The sequence below is a fragment of the Lotus japonicus genome, chromosome 5, assembly GCF_012489685.1.
Source record: "Lotus japonicus ecotype B-129 chromosome 5, LjGifu_v1.2".
NCBI lineage: Eukaryota > Viridiplantae > Streptophyta > Magnoliopsida > Fabales > Fabaceae > Lotus > Lotus japonicus.
The window spans coordinates 18,925,387-18,946,351 of NC_080045.1; the positions used below are offsets into that span (position 1 = coordinate 18,925,387).

The following is a 20,965-nucleotide window of genomic DNA, read 5'->3' on the forward strand; positions in this document are numbered from 1 at the left end:
AAGGGTAATTTTGTCAGTATAAAATATTTTAATTGGTGTCCTGTTTCCGTTCTCTTGCGTTCCACTCTTTTTCAAGGAACCAAAATGTACTGTTCCAAGAGACATATGTATTGTTCTGTTCCATCATAAAAACATGACAAACATGGAACATAACCAACATGTCTCGTTCCGTCCCCTTCTCACGTGTCTGCCAAACGGTACCTGAGGATTCCACAGCTTCTGTACATTTCAGTGATAGTGAAGAGGAAAGAGCTGCAAAGGTTAGTGATGATGGATTTGAAGGCATACTTGTTGGTGTTGCTGAAGCTTTGTTAAATGAGCAACTAAGGAAAATGGAAGAAGGTACATGTGAAGTAGATGGTGGTGGTGCAGAAACTGTGCTTCCTCAATATGATGATGCTTTTGATGGTGACCATGAAATGGAGGCTACTTGGGAAGATTAAGAGTTACATAGTATGTCTGAAGGTGATGATGATGATGTCATTGTGAGGAACAAGAGTATGAGGTTTCATGCTGAGGATATTAGGGCAGAACTTAACTTCAAAGTAGGTATGGAATTTACTTCATTGGAAGAGTTTAAGGTTGCAGCTAAGGACCACTCTGTTCTGACTGGAAGGGAGATTTATTTCCCCAAAAATGACACAACCAGGGTTAGGGCTGCTAGCAAGAAGGATTGTAAATGGGTTATGTTGTGCAGCAAAGTGAGTGGGAAACAAACTTTTGCAATTAAGACATTGAGTGGCCCTCATACTTGTGCGAGAGTATTCAACAATAAGAATGCTACTTCCAAGTTTGTTGCAAAGAAATTGGTGGAGAAACTGAGGGGTTCAAGGACAATGAGGCTCAATGATGTTGTTGATGAGATGAGGTTGGATTTTTCCACTGGCATGACAAGGTATAGAGCTTGGAAGGGAAGACAGCTTGCTTTGCAGGTAGTTGAGGGAGATGCAAGCAAACAATACTCATTGCTCTATAAATTCAGTGCTGAACTGAGGAGGGTTAGTGCAGGCAATACATGAAAAATGCAGTTGGAGAACCCTGCTGGAGGCATACAACCTAGGATTGGCAGATTCTATATGTGTCTAGAAGGTTGTAAGAGGGGATTTCTTCAGGGTTGTAGACCCTTTATTGGATTAGATGGTTGTCATCTAGAGACAATGTATGGAGGTATTCTCTTATGTGTTGTAGCAAGGGATCCTAATGATCAAAACTTCAATTGGCTTTTGCTATAGTGGAGTCAGAGTGCAAGGAAAGCTGGCAGTGGTTCCTTGATCTGCTACTACTTGATATTGGTACAGATAGAAGGTGGATCTTCATATCTTACCAACAGAAGGTAAAGCAATTTATTTTTCCTTTGTTATCATCTTCATTCTTATTTCATTATCCTACATGATTCTGAATTTCTGCTTGTCTACATGCTAATAGGGGCTACTGAGCTGTTTGGAGGGATTTGAACACAGGTTTTTTGGGCATCTTTATGCAAACTTCAAGAAGAGGTTTGGAGGTGGTGTTGTAATTAGAAACCTTATGATGGCAGCAGGAAAGGCTACTTATCGCCAGCAGTGGGAAGAAAAAATGTTGGAGCTGAGGGAACAAAATAATGCAGCATGGGAGTGGATGATGGGAATACCTACCAGGTCTTGGTGTAAGCATGACTTCACCTTCTACCCCAAGTGTGATGTGCTCATGAACAACTTGTCAGAGTCATTCAACTCCACAATTATATTGGCAAGGGACAAGCCAACTCTGACCATGATGGACTGGATCAGAACATACTTGATGGGAAGGTTTGCAACCTTGAGGGAGAAGTTTCACAAGTTTAGAGGGGAGGTAATGCCTAAGCCTTTCTCACTGGTTTCCAACAATATCCTCAGAATGGAGGTTTAAAGTGAAGCACATTGTATTAGGTATGGTTTCCAACAAGAATTTATACACATTGTTTACTTTCATGGATAATGGTTGTACTAATCCTGAAATATGTTGCAAACAGGTGAGAGATTTGTGGTGTACTTGAGAAAAAGTTCATGCACATAAATCTGTTTGATTTGGTTGGCATACCATGCAGGCATGCAGTAGCTGCCATAACATGTAAATGGATGAGACCAGAGGATTTTGTGCATCCATACTATAAGAGAGCTACATATGAAGCCACATATGGACATGAGATCACTCCTATCAATGGCCAAAAACTATGGCAGCCTACAAATGACCCTGAGATACTTCCTCCCATAAAGAAGAGAGGGCCTGGAAGGCCTAAGAAGTTGAGAAGAAGGGATCCCTATGAGGAAACAGGAAGCACAAGACTCAGCAGGACTATTGCTAGACACAGATGCAGCAGGTGTGGTCAGCATGGCCATAATTCAAGGAAATGCCCAAATCCAATGGAGAGTCAAGAACCAGAAGCAGGACAAGGGTCTGAACCAGGAGCAGTTCCAGTTGCAGCAGAAACTGAGCCAGTTCAAACACAAGAGGATGCATCTCAGGTCATCAATGCCACACAAGATGCAAATGTAAGTAAACTTATAACATGTGGTCTTATTTTAAACAGATCTACAAGTTTCTCATCAAAATTAATGATTAATATTCATATTGTTCAACATCACATCCAGTTTGATGACATACCTGCCATGCTAAGGGAACAATGGGATCAAGACATGGCAAGATTGCACATTGTTCATGGAGCAGGGCCATCTAATGTTGGTGGTGGAAGTGGATATGCTGGTGGATCTGCTGTTGTTCAAGAGGAGCCATCTGAAGTTGTTCAGGCACTCCAATCTCAAGTTGCTAAATGAGAGGGTTGAAGGTTGTTGTGGTTAGTAAGGGCTCGGTTGTCGAGAAATAATGGAGGGCTGAAAGATATTTAATGCAAACAGACCAAGTGAGAATATTTTGTGGTTTGTTGGCATTACTTTTGACACCACATGGGTGCATATTTTGATATAGTTTAGGCAGCACATGGGTTGCAGTGTTTAATGTTGTTTTTTTATGTAATTTGGACCACTTAAGCTTTGTTTAGGACCATTTTGTCTTCTGAATGTGTGGATGTGTGGACCACTTAAGCTTGAAGCTTTGTTCAGGACCATTTTGTCATCTGAATGTGTGGATGTGTGGACCACTTGACATTGAATTATGAAGCTTGATGTTGTTGGCATTACATTAGTCAAAGATTCTCTCTTTCACTTTACTTTATGTGTCTTGTAGTTCTTTTTACCTTTCAGTTACAAATGCTTCATTATATAGATCAAAACAATGTTGAAAAAAGAAACAGTTCCATTGCCATTTCTTCTGAATTCAGGCACTTGTAACAATCATAACTCCATTACATGATTCTACATAAACCCAACCCACCCTACCCAAATAACTTTCAAAACATCAACATGAAACCTTACACAACATGAAACATCAACATAACTGTAACACCCCAATTTCCGGGTGTCACTTTAGTAACCAAAAATAAACTTTACGCGGAAAACAGGTAATTTTTTTTTCCGATTGTTTCCTCTAAATAAAGCGATAAAGAAATAAAGACATAACCCAACACTAACTAACCAATGTACACCCAAATATAAACATGTACAGCCTCAGCTGCACTCCCACGTCACGCACATTCGCAGTGACTCCAAAGTAGTGTGCCCGTAGGCAAATATGTACAACACCAGAAGTGTGAGTGAGAAAGTCATAAGTACAATCCACTAAGAGAAAGTCGGCCTCAAAATGGCCTAAGCAAAGACCCCTACAGTCCGACTGACTCACTGTGATCCCTCAATAAGAGAACCACACGAAAAGCCATGCATCGGGAACCTACCCTGTCCCAAAAGCAAAATGAATCAGAGCTCTACACAAAATATGACGCCTGCCTAAACCTACCCTCCCATCATTGCTCACATAACCGAGTCCACAGCTAACTGAAGACGACAAGTTGAAGCTCAGCTCCATGCGTCGTAGAACTCCCTCCGTTAGACGTCCACGCTTGTTAGTACGGTCCTCCAACTCAAACCTGATCCTCCTCGAGGGAGAGACCATCGAAACCCAATCCACCGTCGACGTCTGGCAGCAGGTCGACCGCCCAAACACAAACATGAAACCAAAGCCAAGGCGCTAGGGTCAACTCACGGAAATAAGTAGATATACACTCAACAAGTGATATGGGGTATAGATATATGTTGATATATATACATATATAAACAATCCTAGCATGTTATGGCTCTAACAATGCTTCAATAAACAAACAGCACACAATTCAAGTCAGAATAAATGTATGCGTGAAATGCACAATATGATCCGGATTTGTGACGCGTTCCCGTTCGCCACAAGTGAAGCATTCCCGTTCTTCACTATGGATGAACCATTCCCGTTATTCATCCAGGATGAACCATTCTCGTTATTCATCCTTGGTGAACCATTCCCGTTATTCACCATATGATGAACCATTCCCGTTATTCATCATTTATGCAGTGGTGAACCATTCCCGTTATTCACCATGAAATGCACAGGTGAACCATTCCCGTTATTCACCCGATTGATGCAATATGGTTAGCCAAACACCGAATCGTCCTCACCACATAAGTGTTTAGCTCAAACCCAAACTCAAAACAACCCAAGAGTTAGTGTCGGTCAATACAACACAACTCGGAGTAAGTGTCGGTCAATACAACACAACTCCACCCACAAAAGTACACAAGGGTCTAGTGTCGGTCAATACAACACAGCCCGAACAACAAGAGCGCTAAGTGTCGGTCAATACAACACAGCTCCAACAACAAGAGAACCCAAGGGATTAGTGTCGGTCAATACAACACAACCCCAACAACAAGAGTACGTAAAGTACTCGGTGACTTTCAATCATCACCTTAGCTCACCTCAGTGGCTTTTCCCAATACCAAAACCCACAACAAAAGTCGACTTTTCCCCGTCTTTCGTAAATACTTTCCCCTTCAGTTTTCCTATGCTTAAACGTTAATAAAAATTGTTTCAATTCACATTAGTCAGGTTATGAGTTTATTTCTCAAAGTCTAAGTTTCCCAAGTCTTTAGTTTTTCAAAGCTCTATCATTCTAAGTTTTCAAAGATCAAGCACCCAAAATACATTTCCCGGGGAAAGTCTAAGAATTCCAACATATGGCTAAGTCTCAAACCCCACATTTGGACTTGCCTAGGGTTGTTCATCCAACCCGAAACATCAAAGATCACCAGATCAATGAATCTCCACTCCGAAGTCGCGTCAAAACGCACAATCCATCAATAGCACAACATCACAAGTTATGGAAAGGCATCATAACATCAACTCATCATTATAAACAATATCAAATAAAGCATAGGTCGAATTTATCGACGCCTATCATGCAATCATAGCTAATATGTAAGTTGCCCTAACCTCGAGCTGATCCAGTCTCGTAATCAAAGTTTTCTTCAAGCAAAAGCTCTGAATATTCCAAAGTTCCTTCAACTGAACCTCGGAGAAAAACAAAGCAGAAACCAAACAATATCGATTAGCTCGATCACAATACAACTCATAAACGATAGACAAAGCATCAAAGCTTCAGAATACAACATTCGGATGCGAAAAGACAAGTTTTCGAAAACGAAAAACTCCCCCCCATTGATATAGCTCTCGGCCATAAGGAGAAAAAGGGCTCCGGCTCTTTTTCTTCGATCAAATCTATTTACAAGGTAGTTTTAGGGTAAAACTAAGGCAAAGAAACTGTCGGAACAATTTTCGGACAATCGGATCAAAATACGGCCGTTCAGGGGCGTTTTGGTCCAAAATAAAAGCTCAAAACCTCAAAGTTATCAGTTCGGAAAACAAATTTGACAGCAATGATCCTAACGACATTCGTAACAACAAATCCTAAAGGCACGAAGTCAGATTACGACTTTTCGACAATAAAGTTTCGAAATGTGCGCAAAAGGGGTTTTGAAACAGTTTTTCAGATCTTGGACAGCTCGATCACAATCGGCGATTACTGACAGAGGTTTTAGACTCTTGGGTACGTAGGGAACAAACCCCAACCAAGAAATCAGAGAAAACGGACAGTTTTACAAAAAGCTCAAAACTGTGAGCAAAGAAACGACTTCAGAAATGCAGTAGAAACAGTAATCAGAGGTAAGAATCATGCTAGTTACCTCAGTACCTCGAAGTAGGGACGAACTGCACGAAGATCGGTCAAGTTTTCGCGAAAATCTTTCCTCTCCTCCTCTCTCCTTGCTCGCGGCCTCTAAGGAAGAAAATGAAGAGATATTTTGCTTTTTCGCTTATTTATAGGCGGGTGAAATCGCGGGAAAATGAAAATTTCGCGATTCCGATTTTTGCAGCACGTACACCGAAGAATTCTAAGAGAGATTCTGGCGTTAGATTTCCAGAACTCAAAACAAATCTCAGACATTTGGGAAAAACGATATCTTAAATCCCAAAAGCGATGTAAGTTAATCTGTCCTGAAAAACTACTTTTTGCTGTGATCGTCAGACGACAAAACTTTGTACTGGAGAAAGATTGGAAATGTCGAAACAAATCTGGCAATGCGGACGGAAACTTCGTTAGAAGTCCTGAATAGAAAAAGTCCTCAACCATCGCTCGAATCTAGGGTTTCGAAGCAAAGAAATAAGCGTCGTCGGACTTCCGAACAGTGAAACCTATCGTGCGTATAGTCCAGAGTTCCGAAATGAAACGCTGGTCGATGGAAAAATAAAGAGAATCTTTAATTCTCCCAAGAGTTCGAAATCTCACTTAAAACGTTACTCTAAAGGCGAATAGCCTATTCTGGACACGCTCGCCATAAGGCAGGTGTGGAAACGACTCGTACTAACTCCGAAAGCAACTACGCAACATTCCTCAAGAAATTCCTGAACTTTCTTCTTCATTAATCATTCTCAAACATCAAACTCCTGTCACGCTTACACTGGTTCTACGCGTGAGTCGGAAATTAACTTGTTCTGAAATCCAAGTCTTACAATACTCCCCTCCAAAAAGGAAGTTTTGTCCTCGAAACTCAGAGTTCTGCGAAAAGTCCAGGATACAGTTCCTTGATCTTGTCTTCCAATTCCCATGTAGCGTCTCCCGTATCGTTGTTCCATATCACTTTCACTAAAGCAATCTGCTTTCCGTTTGATTGTTCCGGGTCGACCACTTGTGTCGGGTGTCCGTTTGAAATAATACTAGTTGGCACTCCGTGCAGTCGCACAATCTTAACCACTTGCTTCTTTACCTTCGGTCGTCCGAAATTCTTCTTAAACTCGGTGTCTCTCTGTCATTTCAAAGTAAATACTCAACTTGGCCTCGTGATCTTCATCTACAGTCCAAAACTCCACTTGTCCGTTCGATAACTCCTAGACGAAATATTGCGTTGTAATCTAATAGTCCATTAACGTCACATCCAACTTCGTAGCTATCATCACTCGCACCATGAAATCAATCTTCTACTTAGTCACCATTCAAATTAAAACTCGACTTGAGTCTTAATACCTTATGCATCACAAGACTCATTCCCTTTAACATTAACTTATCAACAACTTATAAGATAATCCTCCTCTTAATATCTAACAATCCATTATTATCGTCTTCTTCCTCAAAACTTCCCTCACTCAAACCTATTTACACTTACTGAAATCCCTAACACTTCGCATAAATCGAGACTTATCCTCTAGAAGATCAAATCATAACTATATCTCAAGAGACTTAACTAGCCATTTTATCATCCGATCCTTCAACATTCTGAGATCTAACTGTTATCGTAACCGCTAACACCACTAAATCTCTTATTCGTACATGATTTTCAACTCCCGAAGTCAATCTTAACCCTAGGATTCTCATTCAACTTAGCAAAATTCACTTGTTAACTCCAGCATGCATCACCGAAATCCATAGCAAAGTTCCATTCACTCTTAAACTCTACGAAACTTGTCCAAATATAACAACCTCAGGTATTCATCTTAATACTAACATTTTCCTTTCTGTAACTTAATCATCCTCCAATCAATCCAACACTTAGTCTCTCGATCAGAACCTGACAAGACTTCATGTCTCACGCGTTTGGAATAAAATCAATTGGCTTAAAATCTAAACCCTCACTAAGTTTGGACCACCAATATCCTTTAGCTCTCCAACACTTCTTAAATGAATATTCATTTCTTAAAGCTACAACTCCTTCCTAAGGAAAATCAATTACTTAACACGAACTTTCCTCCCAAACCCGAGACTAATCCTCGATCGATTCAAATTCATCTTACACATCCTTCTATCCAAGTCCATAACCAGCTGTGATTCCGAATATCACCCCCTCAATATTAGGTTGATCAGGCCTAATACATCGAAGGTGGAAATTTAGAAAAACCCACTGGAACAGACAATGAGTTCCTATCCTCCAGTAGTCACAAATATCCTGATATTACATCCCAAGCCTTGATACGAAGCATCACAATAAACTTCATAAGGTTCCTCCGGTTGTGGCAAAATAAGCACAGGTGACGTCGTCAAACGCTCCTTCAGTGTCTGAAAACTTGATTCACATGCCTCAGTCCATGCAAGAGGTTGATCCTTCCTCGTCAGTTGAGTCAAAGGTCCAACAATCTTGACAAATCCCTCAATGAAGCGTCTATAATATCCAGCTAAACCCACAAAACTTCTGATCTCTGTCACTGTCTTCGGTTGCTCCCAAGCCAAAACAGTCTCTACTTTCGCCGGATCCACAGCTATGCCTTCCTTTGAGATAACATGGCCTAAGAAATTGGCTTCCTCCAGTCAGAATTCACACTTGAAAGGGTTCGCATACAGCTTTTTCTCTCTCAACACTTGAAAAACTTGGCGCAAATGTCCTTCATGTTCCTTCGCGTCCTTCGAATAGATCAGTATGTCATCAATAAACACCACCACAAACCGATCTAGGAATTCATGAAAGATGCGGTTCATGTAATCCATGAAAACAGCAGGTACATTTGTCCCTCCAAACGGCATCACTAGGTACTCATAGTGTCCGTAACGTGTCCTGAATGCAGTCTTTGGTATATCCTCAGTCTTCCCCTGATCTGATGATAGTCTGACTTCAAGTCTATCTTGGAAAATACGGCAGCTCCTCGTAATTGATCCATCAAATCATCTATCCTCGGCAACGGGTATCGGTTCTTGATCGTCGCCTTGTTCAGTTGTCGATAATCCACACACAATCTCGACCTTCCGTCTTTCTTCTTAACTAAAAGTACTGGCGCTCCCCACGGTGAAACACTTGGTCGAATGAATCCTTTTGCTGAAAGATCCTTCAACTGAGATTTCAACTCTACTAACTCTGCAGGTGCCATACGGTACGGTGCAATCGAAATCGGTCCGGTTCCGGGTACAATGTCTATCACAAACTCTACATCGCGCACTGGCGGTAGTCCAGGTACGTCTTCAAAACAACATCAGCAAAAATCTCGAATCTTTGGAATACCATGCACATCTGAGTCTCTCCTACCCTCTAGATCCTTGACGACTCCGCTTCAGAACTAAACGCCCCAAAATCCTACGTATCGTACCCATAAGGAATTTCCCTGAGATCCTAGCTTCCTTATCGACGCACCGGTAAAACAGCTCCCTAGCTCAGCGTGCTATTCTAGACCTCGTGTAACCTCTATAGTTAAATCACGAGCAACTTCGAATAAGGTCCTACTAGGGATAATAATCATAGGATCATAGTCTAGGTAGTAAATACAAGATAGGCGCGTCACACTCGTTTCGAAGATAAAGGAGTAAGTTATTCTAGAATAAGAGAACAGTTAAAATATTACCGTCGTCCCCACGTTCTTCCTCGTTCAACTCCTCAACTCTTGCACCCTCCGTGATGTAAACCCCTTCCTCTGTAGCAAGTTGCTTTCCTTTTCCAGCATGCCCTGATGATTCGCCCTTGGGTGCCTTGCAATCTCTGGAGAAATGTCCCGGTTGGTTGCAATTGAAGCATATGCTCCCCTTGATCTTGCACCTACTAGCATAGTGCCCCACTTTCCTACACTTGAAACACGTCACTGTTTTTCCCGAAGTCTTGTTTCTTGTCCCTCCGGTAGCATTATTCCCTTTCATCTTATCGTCAGACGTTTCCCCCTAGAGTGTCTTGCAGTTCACAGCTAGATGCCCCTCTCGGTCACACTTGAAGCATCTTCGTCCAATCACTGAGCACTTGTTAGCAAAATGCCCAAACTTTCCACAACGAAAACATGTCCCACCTTTGTCACCAACTGGCTTCCCTCCAGTATCAGCAGTCGTTGGTTTGTACACTCTTGAGATACGATCTCTTCCATCGGAACGCTGATACGGTCCCCACTGATGGTAGCTCTCCCTTCTGTTGTAGCCTTGGGAACCTGACCTCATTGGTCCCCCAGCTCCTGTTCGGTTCATTCCTCTTTGTTGATACATCGCCGTCGCCATCAGTCGTTGGTGATGCTCGCGTGTAGCCTCTTCAGCGCGCATGTAAGCGTCTTCCGCAGCCTGGTTCATCATTGCCTCGATCAGTGTAGCTATTGCCTCCGCCATCAGGTTAAGGTCCACCATCCTCTGTCTCATCAAACGTCCAATTAGTACTAACCATACGGTAGCACTAGACAAACCACTCAATCCGATTAAGTAGTAACGCAAACAATTAGAGCGAAAATCGCTCTGCAGACAATCAATTTTTACTTTTTGCAGAGTCACACAACCTAGCACAAAAGACCTATTCCCCAAAGACTCTCGAAAGACTCGACTAAGCTCTGATACCACAATGTAACACCCCAATTTCCGGGTGTCACTTTAGTAACCAAAAATAAACTTTACGCGGAAAACAGGTAATTTTTTTTTCCGATTGTTTCCTCTAAATAAAGCGATAAAGAAATAAAGACATAACCCAACACTAACTAACCAATGTACACCCAAATATAAACATGTACAGCCTCAGCTGCACTCCCACGTCACGCACATTCCCAGTGACTCCAAAGTAGTGTGCCCGTAGGCAAATATGTACAACACCAGAAGTGTGAGTGAGAAAGTCATAAGTACAATCCACTAAGAGAAAGTCGGCCTTAAAAATGGCCTAAGCAAAGACCCCTACAGTCCGACTGACTCACTGTGATCCCTCAATAAGAGAACCACACGAAAAGCCATGCATCGGGAACCTACCCTGTCCCAAAAGCAAAATGAATCAGAGCTCTACACAAAATATGACGCCTGCCTAAACCTACCCTCCCATCATTGTTCACATAACAGAGTCCACAGCGAACTGAAGACGGCAAGTTGAAGCTCAGCTCCATGCGTCGTAGAACTCCCTCCGTCAGACGTCCACGCTCGTCAGTACGGTCCTCCAACTCAAACCTGATCCTCCCCGAGGGAGAGACCATCGAAACCCAATCCACCGTCGACGTCTGGCAGCAGGCCGACCGCCCAAACACAAACATGAAACCAAAGCCAAGGCGCTAGGGTCAACTCACGGAAATAAGTAGATATACACTCAACAAGTGATATGGGGTATAGATATATGTTGATATATATACATATATAAACAATCCTAGCATGTTATGGCTCTAACAATGCTTCAATAAACAAACAGCACACAATTCAAGTCAGAATGAATGTATGCGTGAAATGCACAATATGATCCGGATTTGTGACGCGTTCCCGTTCGCCACAAGTGAAGCATTCCTGTTCTTCACTATGGATGAACCATTCCCGTTATTCATCCTGGATGAACCATTCCCGTTATTCATCCTTGGTGAACCATTCCCGTTATTCACCATATGATGAACCATTCCCGTTATTCATCATTTATGCAGTGGTGAACCATTCCCGTTATTCACCATGAAATGCACAGGTGAACCATTCCCGTTATTCACCCGATTGATGCAATATGGTTAGCCAAACACCGAATCGTCCTCACCACATAAGTGTTTAGCTCAAACCCAAACTCAAAACAACCCAAGAGTTAGTATCGGTCAATACAACACAACTCGGAGTAAGTGCCGGTCAATACAACACAACTCGGAGTAAGTGTCGGTCAATACAACACAACTCCACCCGCAAAAGTACACAAGGGTCTAGTGTCGGTCAATACAACACAGCCCGAACAACAAGAGCGCTAAGTGTCGGTCAATACAACACAACTCCAACAACAAGAGAACCCAAGGGATTAGTGTCGGTCAATACAACACAACCCCAACAACAAGAGTACGTAAAGTACTCGGTGACTTTCAATCATCACCTTAGCTCACCTCAGTGGCTTTCCCCAATACCAAAACCCACAACAAAAGTCGACTTTTCCCTGTCTTTCGTAAATATTTTCCCCTTCAGTTTTCCTACGCTTAAACGTTAATAAAAATTGTTTCAATTCACATTAGTCAGGTTATGAGTTTATTTCTCAAAGTCTAAGTTTCCCAAGTCTTTAGTTTTTCAAAGCTCTATCATTCTAAGTTTTCAAAGATCAACCACCCAAAATACATTTCCCGGGGAAAGTCTAAGAATTCCAACATATGGCTAAGTCTCAAACCCCACATTTGGACTTGCCTAGGGTTGTTCATCCAACCCGAAACATCAAAGATCACCAGATCAATGAATCTCCACTCCGAAGTCGCGTCAAAACGCACAATCCATCAATAGCACAACATCACAAGTTATGGAAAGGCATCATAACATCAACTCATCATTATAAACAATATCAAATAAAGCATAGGTCGAATTTATCGACGCCTATCATGCAATCATAGCTAATATGTAAGTTACCCTAACCTCGAGCTGATCCAGTCTCGTAATCAAAGTTTTCTTCAAGCAAAAGCTCTGAATATTCCAAAGTTCCTTCAACTGAACCTCGGATAAAACCAAAGCAGAAACCAAACAATATCGATTAGCTCGATCACAATACAACTCATAAACGATAGACAAAGCATCAAAGCTTCAAAATACAACATTCGGATGCGAAAAGACAAGTTTTCGAAAACGAAAAACTCCCCCCCATTGATATAGCTCTCGGCCATAAGGAGAAAAAGGACTTCGGCTCTTTTTCTTCTATCAAATCTGTTTACAAGGTAGTTTCAGGGTAAAACAAAGGCAAAGAAACTGTCGGAACAATTTTCGGACAATCGGATCAAAATACGGCCGTTCAGGGGCGTTTTGGTCCAAAAGAAAAGCTAAAAACCTCAAAGTTATCAGTTCGGAAAACAAATTTGACAACAATGATCCTAACGACATTCGTAACAACAAATCCTAAAGGCACGAAGTCAGATTACGACTTTTCGACAATAAAGTTTTGAAATGTGCACAAAAGGGGTTTTGAAACAGTTTTTCAGATCTTGGACAGCTCGATCACAATCGGCGATTACTGACAGAGGTTTTAGACTCTTGGGCACGTAGGGAACAAACCCCAACCAAGAAATCAGAGAAAACGGACAGTTTTACAAAAAGCTCAAAACTGTGAGCAAAGAAACGACTTCAGAAATGCAGTAGAAACAGTAATCAGAGGTAAGAATCATGCTAGTTACCTCAGTACCTCGAAGTAGGGATGAACTGCCCGAAGATCGGTCAAGTTTTCGCGAAAATCTTTCCTCTCCTCCTCTCTCCTTGCTCGCGGCCTCTAAGGAAGAAAATGAAGAGATATTTTGCTTTTTCGCCTATTTATAGGTGGGTGAAATCGCGGGAAAATGAAAATTTCGCGATTCCGATTTTTGCAGCACGTTCACCGAAGAATTCTAAGAGAGATTCTGGCGTCAGATTTCCAGAACTCAAAAAAAATCTCAGACATTTGGGAAAAACGATATCTAAAATCCCAAAAGCGGTGTAAGTTAATCTGTCCCGAAAAACTACTTTTTGCTGTGATCGTCAGAAGACAAAACTTTGTACTGGAGAAAGATTTGAAATGTCGAAACAAATCTGGAAACGTGGACGGAAACTTCGTTAGAAGTCCTGAATAGAAAAAGTCCTCAACCATCGCTCGAATCTAGGGTTTCGAAGCAAAGAAATAAGCGTCGTCGGACTTCCGAACGGTGAAATCTATCGTGCGTACAGTCCAGAGTTCCGAAATGAAACGCTGGTCGATGGAAAAATAAAGAGAATCTTTAATTCTCCCAAGAGTTCGAAATCTCACTTAAAACGTTACTCTAAAGGCGAATAGCCTATTCTGGACACGCTCGCCATAAGGCAGGTGTGCAGACGACTCGTACTAACTCCGAAAGCAACTACGCAACATTCCTCAAGAAATTCCTGAACTTTCTTCTTCATTAATCATTTTCAAACATCAAACTCCTGTCACGCTTACACTGGTTCTACGCGTGAGCCGGAAATTAACTTGTTCTGAAATCCAGGTCTTACAATAACTTCCATTCCCTTCTCAGATTACATTTTTCGTCCATAAAGAAAGCAAAAGCAAACAACCCAAGCTAACACAACAATCAGTATGGATACAAATGCCATTTTCTTATTCACCAGCTCACGGTCAAGCTTCCTTTGAAGCTTGCTAATCTTGTTCTTGCTTTCCTCCAATTTCATCTTTGTGTTCTCAAATTTCATCTTTGTATCCTGCAATTTTTTCTTCAATTCATCCTGAAATTCTAGTTCCCTTAGAACAATGTCGTACGCGATGTCAGGACAATCGACTATGATAGCAATCACACAGTATCAGTAAAAGTTAAACACAAAAGTAACAAGACACAAGAATTGGTAACCCAGTTCAGTGAAACTTCACCTACGTCTGGAGGGCTAAGCCCAAAGAAAGGAAATCCACTATGTCAAGAGTTAGGAACTACAGATACACATGAACACAACCAGTTCATTGTTCTTTTCCTAATCTACCCAGTGTATTTCTACTTAGTATCTCAACCTAAGTATGAGAGCCCCTCTCACTTTCTCTCAATCACTGCCATAGTGATCGGTGAATACAAATAACAAAAGTGTTTGAACAATCAAACTCAACACAGAACTGAAACTTGCTTTATAGAATCAGGGAGCAAGAACAGTTCACAAATAACAAGAACAAAGCACAACTCACAATCCTAAAACACTTGATCTTCAATCTTAGCTCTCGTGTCTTCACGTTTTGGGTCTTTGTTCTATTTATACTTCAGCAGAGGTGGCACTAGGGTTAGCTGGGCTGAAGAACAGAATTGATCCACACAACTTCAAACGCAATCTTCCAAGATATGATTTGCGTAACAACCGAGTATAAGATAGAAACAAATCTTCAATCATAGATTTGTATCAACAATAAACAACCCACAAAGAACTCACTTTAATCAGTTACTTGAACGTCAAGTAACAACAACCAAATCTTTAACAAATAACAGAAGGGACCCACAACGCGTGCCAGCCAGTGAATGAATGTCCTGGCTTTACAGAAACAGATGTCAGGACATCTGCTTCGACAACAGGTTGTTTTTAGCAAAATGCATGACAACAGAAGGAACAACAATCTCTCCCTTTTTCAAATTTTGCCTAAAAACAAATTCATAACCAGAGAGGAAAAAAAAACACACAGAATCAGCAGCGGAACAGAACAAAAACAGCACTCCCCCTCAAAACAATGCTTCTTCATATGCAGACATAGAGGAACTCCCCCTCAAATGAAGCATCCAACTGAACACATATAAAATGCTTGAAGTACATAAATCATAACCATAGCAGCACATAAATATTAACTTCCAAGTTAGACAAGCACACCAGCAGAACTTGAACAAACATAGCATTGTCACACTGTCTTAACATAAACCTGCTAAATAATAGAAACCAGAAGCAGAAACAGAAAACAAAACACGGTCTTCAACATGAATCTTCTAACTAATGTCTTCAACATGGATCTGCTAACTACTCCCCCTTTTTAGCATTACTTTGGCAAAGGTTGTAAGTGAAATAAAGCCAACTGACAACTACAATTTAAGCTTCAGATGAAGACTCATCTTCCTCAGATCCTTCCTCCTCTGTAGCATCACTTCTAGACTCACCCTCGTGACCTGCCTCCTGAAGGTGTGAAACACGACTAGAAGGGGGGGGGGGGTTGAATAGTGTTTTCAATATAAAAACTTTCCCCTTAAGATTTAAAGTAAATCTTTTCGGTTTCTCTAAGATAGATGGTGCAGCGGATAAAGATAGAGAGAAGAGAGAAGCACACAAGTATTTTATCCTGGTTCACTTGATAAATCCCTCAAGCTAATCCAGTCCACCCGTTAAGGTGATTTCTTCCTTCTTAGAATGAAGGCAATCCACTAATCAGATAATTGTTACAACTGCACTTGAAACATACAAGTGACTAACAATACACTGACTTAGCTCACACTAAGATTCACTCTCTTAGTCTTCTCTAGGATCCGATCAACCTTGATCTCCTAAAGGAATCACCACTAAGATTCACTCTCTTAGTCTTCTTAAGGATACTGACCTACCCGGTCCCTTAAGGAAAATCAAACAACTGTTTGAGGTTGGTGTTTACAAAGGTTTGCTTCTAAATAAGCTGAGTGTAAACTAAATAAGAACAGATGAAGAAAGTAGAGGCTTGAATCTTTTCTTGTATTGCAGCTCTTGGTTTCTCTCTCTTAGCTTTCTTCTTTTCTTCAGCCTTTTATAGTCCAAGGTGCAAAGGATATTTCTGTTGAGAGAATATGACCGTTGGAGGGCATTTCTGGAACTTCCAGAACCTGCTGTGGCTGAACCTTGGTAGGTAGGCTTGTCAGAATAGTACACTGCTCTTGTACTTCTTGATAGAGACATTTGCCTTTAACCAATGACTTCTGATCAGAGTTATGCTTCGTGTTGGAACTTGTGAAGCTTGGTGATCAGAGTCAGAGGGATGCTTGGATCCTCTAACCTTCGTAACTTCTGCTTCTGGACCTTCAGAGCTTCTGGACCTTCAGAGCCTCTGGTCCCTCAGAGCTTCTGGTCTTCAGATCTTCTGATCCTCAGATCTTCTGATCCTCTGATCTTCTGATCCTCAGATCCTCAGATCCTCTGATCTTCAGATCCTCTGATCCTCAGATCCTCTGATCCTCAGATCCTCTGATCCTCCGATCTTCTGATCTTCAGAACTTCTGACGAATATATCTTCTGGTGTCAGAATCAGAACCTGTTTGTCAAAACACTCAAGACAAACATTAGAGTATCATAGTTGTTCATCCACAAATAAATACTTGTTATCATCAAAACATAGAGTTGTACCACATGACCAAATCTTGATCTTACAATCTCCCCCTTTTTGATGATGACAAAACCATGTATTTTGATGAACAACTCTAAACAAATAAACTGAATACACTCAGAGTATAAGGTATCAGAGTTAAAACTTATCCTGATGTGTATAGTTTATCTTGCTCCTTCTGAATCCAAGACTCGTGCTTGATTCTGAGCTAAGCTCCCCCTGAATCTAATACTTAATATCAACGTTAGTAATATCTAGATTCTGAGCTAAATAATATAGGAGTTGTCAAGATACTATAAGTTCTCCCCCTTTTTGTCATAAGCAAAAAGAATGAAGGTGGAAAAAAAATAGTAAGAGCATAAGACGAAATACTCCCCCTCAGAAGGAATACCAAGGGATACTTGGCTGCTGATTAGTATATCTTCTTATGAGAGCAGAAGTGTCAAAGTCCAGAGGTTCTGGTGACATCTCCATTCTGGAAAAAATTCCATCTTCAGATGCTTCAGAATGAGAAGCTATGAACCTACTCTTCTTCTGATGACGCAAGTCAGAAGTTGTAGTAGCATCTTCTGATGTTGTTGCTTCTGGTTTGACAAGTTCTGAGTCTTTGTTTCTATCTGAAACAGTCATGCTCATCTCTACAAGCTTTTTCAGCTAGCTTTGACTTGACCAAATCTTACTCTACTGATGCCTCCAAGATTAACTTCACCTTCAGGTTCAAGTTTTGGATCTTGGGACATATGCCTTTCTCCCGTCATGTGTTGCCTGCATCCACTGTCCAGGTTCCATGGTTGGAGTTTCGATGGACCTATTGAAGATATCTGCAACATATATAATCTTATCCCTAGGTACCCACTTTCTGGGTCCTTTCTTGTTAGTTAGCCCAGAAGTTCTAACAACTTTGGGTCATTCAACAGGATAATATAAAGGAATTTGAGCATGATATTTTGACATTGAGAAAGTTCCTTTCTGAAGAGATGATGGAGCAACTTCAGAAGGTTTAGAATGACCAATGTCATATATTCCATTTGTGCTTACGTCATAGATCATTGAAGCCATTAAGCTTCTGTCTACGCTTTTAGCCAGGAATCTTTGAAAAGACTTTTCATACTTAGATTCATTTCTACAATCAGAGGCATCACAAGCAACTATTTCTTCTAACTTAGCAATCTGGTTCTTAAGCACAGAGTTAGAATTTACCAAAGCATGATTATCATTTTTCAAATCAGAAATAATTTTCTCATGTTCAGAAGGAGTCTTAGTAGCAGCAGATAAGTCCTTTTTCAACTTTTTATGCTTAGACAATAAAGAGTTATACTTATCCATGATATCAGACAAAGCATGTTTCAGTTCAGAGGTTGAGAAAGAAGCGAATACCTCATTTTCATCGTATGAGTTTGGATCTCCTTCTGATGCTGAGTCAGAGTCAACAGCATCCTTTGACTCTGCTCCTTTGTCTTTGACAATAGCCATGAGTCCTTGAACTTCACCATCAGAGTCAACATCCTCTGACTCTGATTCATCAAAAGTCACCATCAGACTTTTCTTTGGTTTGAAATGCTTCTTTGACTTTTTGTCCTTTGATGAGCCTTTGTATTTGCTCTGCCTGTGCTTCCAGATGCAGTTGAGCTTTCTGGATATCAGAGTCAGCTCATTTTCATCAGAATATTCTGATGCTTCTTCAGATTCTTCTGCTTCTGCTTGGAGAGCCTTAGCCTTTTCAGATTTGGATTTCCAGGCTATAGACTTCTTCTTCTGATCCTGATGTTCAGCATGCTTTAGTTCATGACACTTTAGTATGCTTATGAGTTCTTCCAAACTCATCTGCTCAACATTTCTAGTTAGCTCCAAGGAAGTTATCAAAGGCATCCAGCTTTCAGGAAGACCTCTAAGGATCCTCATGACATGATCAGCAGCGGTGTAGCTTTTGTTGAGGGGTCTTATTCCAGCAATAATCAACTGGAATCTGGAAAACATATCCTCAATGGATTCGTCAGGTTCCATTTGGAAGGATTCATACTGCTTGATCAAAGACAACGCCTTTGTCTCTTTCACCTTTTTGTTTCCTTCATGTGTCGTCTTTAAGGAATCAATGATACACTTAGCGGAATCACGATCAGTAATTTTCTCATATTCTTCATATGAAATGGCACTTTGCAGAATAGCTCTTGATCTGTGATGATCTCTGAACTCCTTCTTTTGAACTTCACTCATCTTCTTCCTTGGGATCTTTACACCATGTTCATCGACAGGAGGGGTGTAGCCATCAACAACAAAGTCCCAGAGATCAGGATCAAAGCCAAGAAAGAAGCTTTTGATTCTGTCTTTCCAGAAATCAAATCTCTGACCATCAAAGATAGGTGGTCTTGCACTGTATTGATATTTGCTTGTAGTAGTGGTGGAATCCATGAGTTTTTCACACTGGCCCGGATCTACTGAACACTGTTAAGTGTGGTAATCAGAACTTGCGCTCTGATACCAATTGAAGGTGTGAAAAACGACTAGAAGGGGGGGTTGAATAGCATTTTCAATATAAAAACTTTCCCCTTAAGATTTAAAGTAAATCTTTTCGGTTTCTCTAAGATAGATGGTGCAGCGGATAAAGATAGAGAGAAGAGAGAAGCACACAAGTATTTTATCCTGGTTCACTTGATAAATCCCTCAAGCTAATCCAGTCCACCCGTTAAGGTGATTTCTTCCTTCTTAGAATGAAGGCAATCCACTAATCAGATAATTGTTACAACTGCACTTGAAACATACAAGTGACTAACAATACACTGACTTAGCTCACACTAAGATTCACTCTCTTAGTCTTCTCTAGGATCCGATCAACCTTGATCTCCTAAAGGAATCACCACTAAGATTCACTCTCTTAGTCTACTTAAGGATACTGACCTACCCGGTCACTTAAGGAAAATCAAACAACTGTTTGAGGTTGGTGTTTACAAAGGTTTGCTTCTAAATAAGCTGAGTGTAAACTAAATAAGAACAGATGAAGAAAGTAGAGGCTTGAATCTTTTCTTGTATTGCAGCTCTTGGTTTCTCTCTCTTAGCTTACCCGGTCCCTTAAGGAAAATCAAACAACTGTTTGAGGTTGGTGTTTACAAAGGTTTGCTTCTAAATAAGCTGAGTGTAAACTAAATAAGAACAGATGAAGAAAGTAGAGGCTTGAATCTTTTCTTGTATTGCAGCTCTTGGTTTCTCTCTCTTAGCTTTCTTCTTTTCTTCAGCCTTTTATAGTCCAAGGTGCAAAGGATATTTCTGTTGAGAGAATATGACCGTTGGAGGGCATTTCTGGAACTTCCAGAACCTGCTGTGGCTGAACCTTGGTAGGTAGGCTTGTCAGAATAGTACACTGCTCTTGTACTTCTTGATAGAGACATTTGCCTTTAACCAATGACTTCTGATCAGAGTTATGCTTCGTGTTGGAACTTGTGAAGCTTGGTGATCAGAGTCAGAGGGATGCTTGGATCCTCTAACCTTCGTAACTTCTGCTTCTGGACCTTCAGAGCTTCTGGACCTTCAGAGCCTCTGGTCCCTCAGAGCTTCTGGTCTTCAGATCTTCTGATCCTCAGATCTTCTGATCCTCTGATCTTCTGATCCTCAGATCCTCAGATCCTCAGATCCTCAGATTCTCTGATCTTCAGATCCTCTGATCCTCAGATCCTCTGATCCTCAGATCCTCTGATCCTCCGATCTTCTGATCTTCAGAACTTCTGACGAATATATCTTCTGGTGTCAGAATCAGAACCTGTTTGTCAAAACACTCAAGACAAACATTAGAGTATCATAGTTGTTCATCCACAAATAAATACTTGTTATCATCAAAACATAGAGTTGTACCACATGACCAAATCTTGATC

General features: G+C 41.0%; 1 protein-coding gene across 1 annotated transcript; it reads left to right on the forward strand.

Moving 5' to 3' along the window:
• Positions 1 to 455: 455 nt before the first annotated feature.
• Positions 456 to 2,792, forward strand: LOC130719239 (uncharacterized). The gene is made up of 5 exons (XM_057569872.1): positions 456 to 1,008; positions 1,233 to 1,333; positions 1,426 to 1,787; positions 2,066 to 2,510; positions 2,610 to 2,792. Exons 1-5 carry the CDS (start codon positions 456 to 458, stop codon positions 2,790 to 2,792), a joined length of 1,644 nt encoding a protein of 547 aa, XP_057425855.1.
• Positions 2,793 to 20,965: the final 18,173 nt, after the last annotated feature.

What these genes read in the sequence shown, in the direction of transcription:
- LOC130719239 (XM_057569872.1), top strand. Translation starts at nt 456, where the DNA reads ATGTCTGAAGGTGATGATGATGATGTCATTGTGAGGAACAAGAGTATG. An exon ending in TCATATCTTACCAACAGAAG is followed by an intron (nt 1,334 to 1,425) that starts GTAAAGCAATTT and finishes ACATGCTAATAG; the next exon opens with GGGCTACTGAGCTGTTTGGA. An exon ending in ATGCCACACAAGATGCAAAT is followed by an intron (nt 2,511 to 2,609) that starts GTAAGTAAACTT and finishes CATCACATCCAG; the next exon opens with TTTGATGACATACCTGCCAT.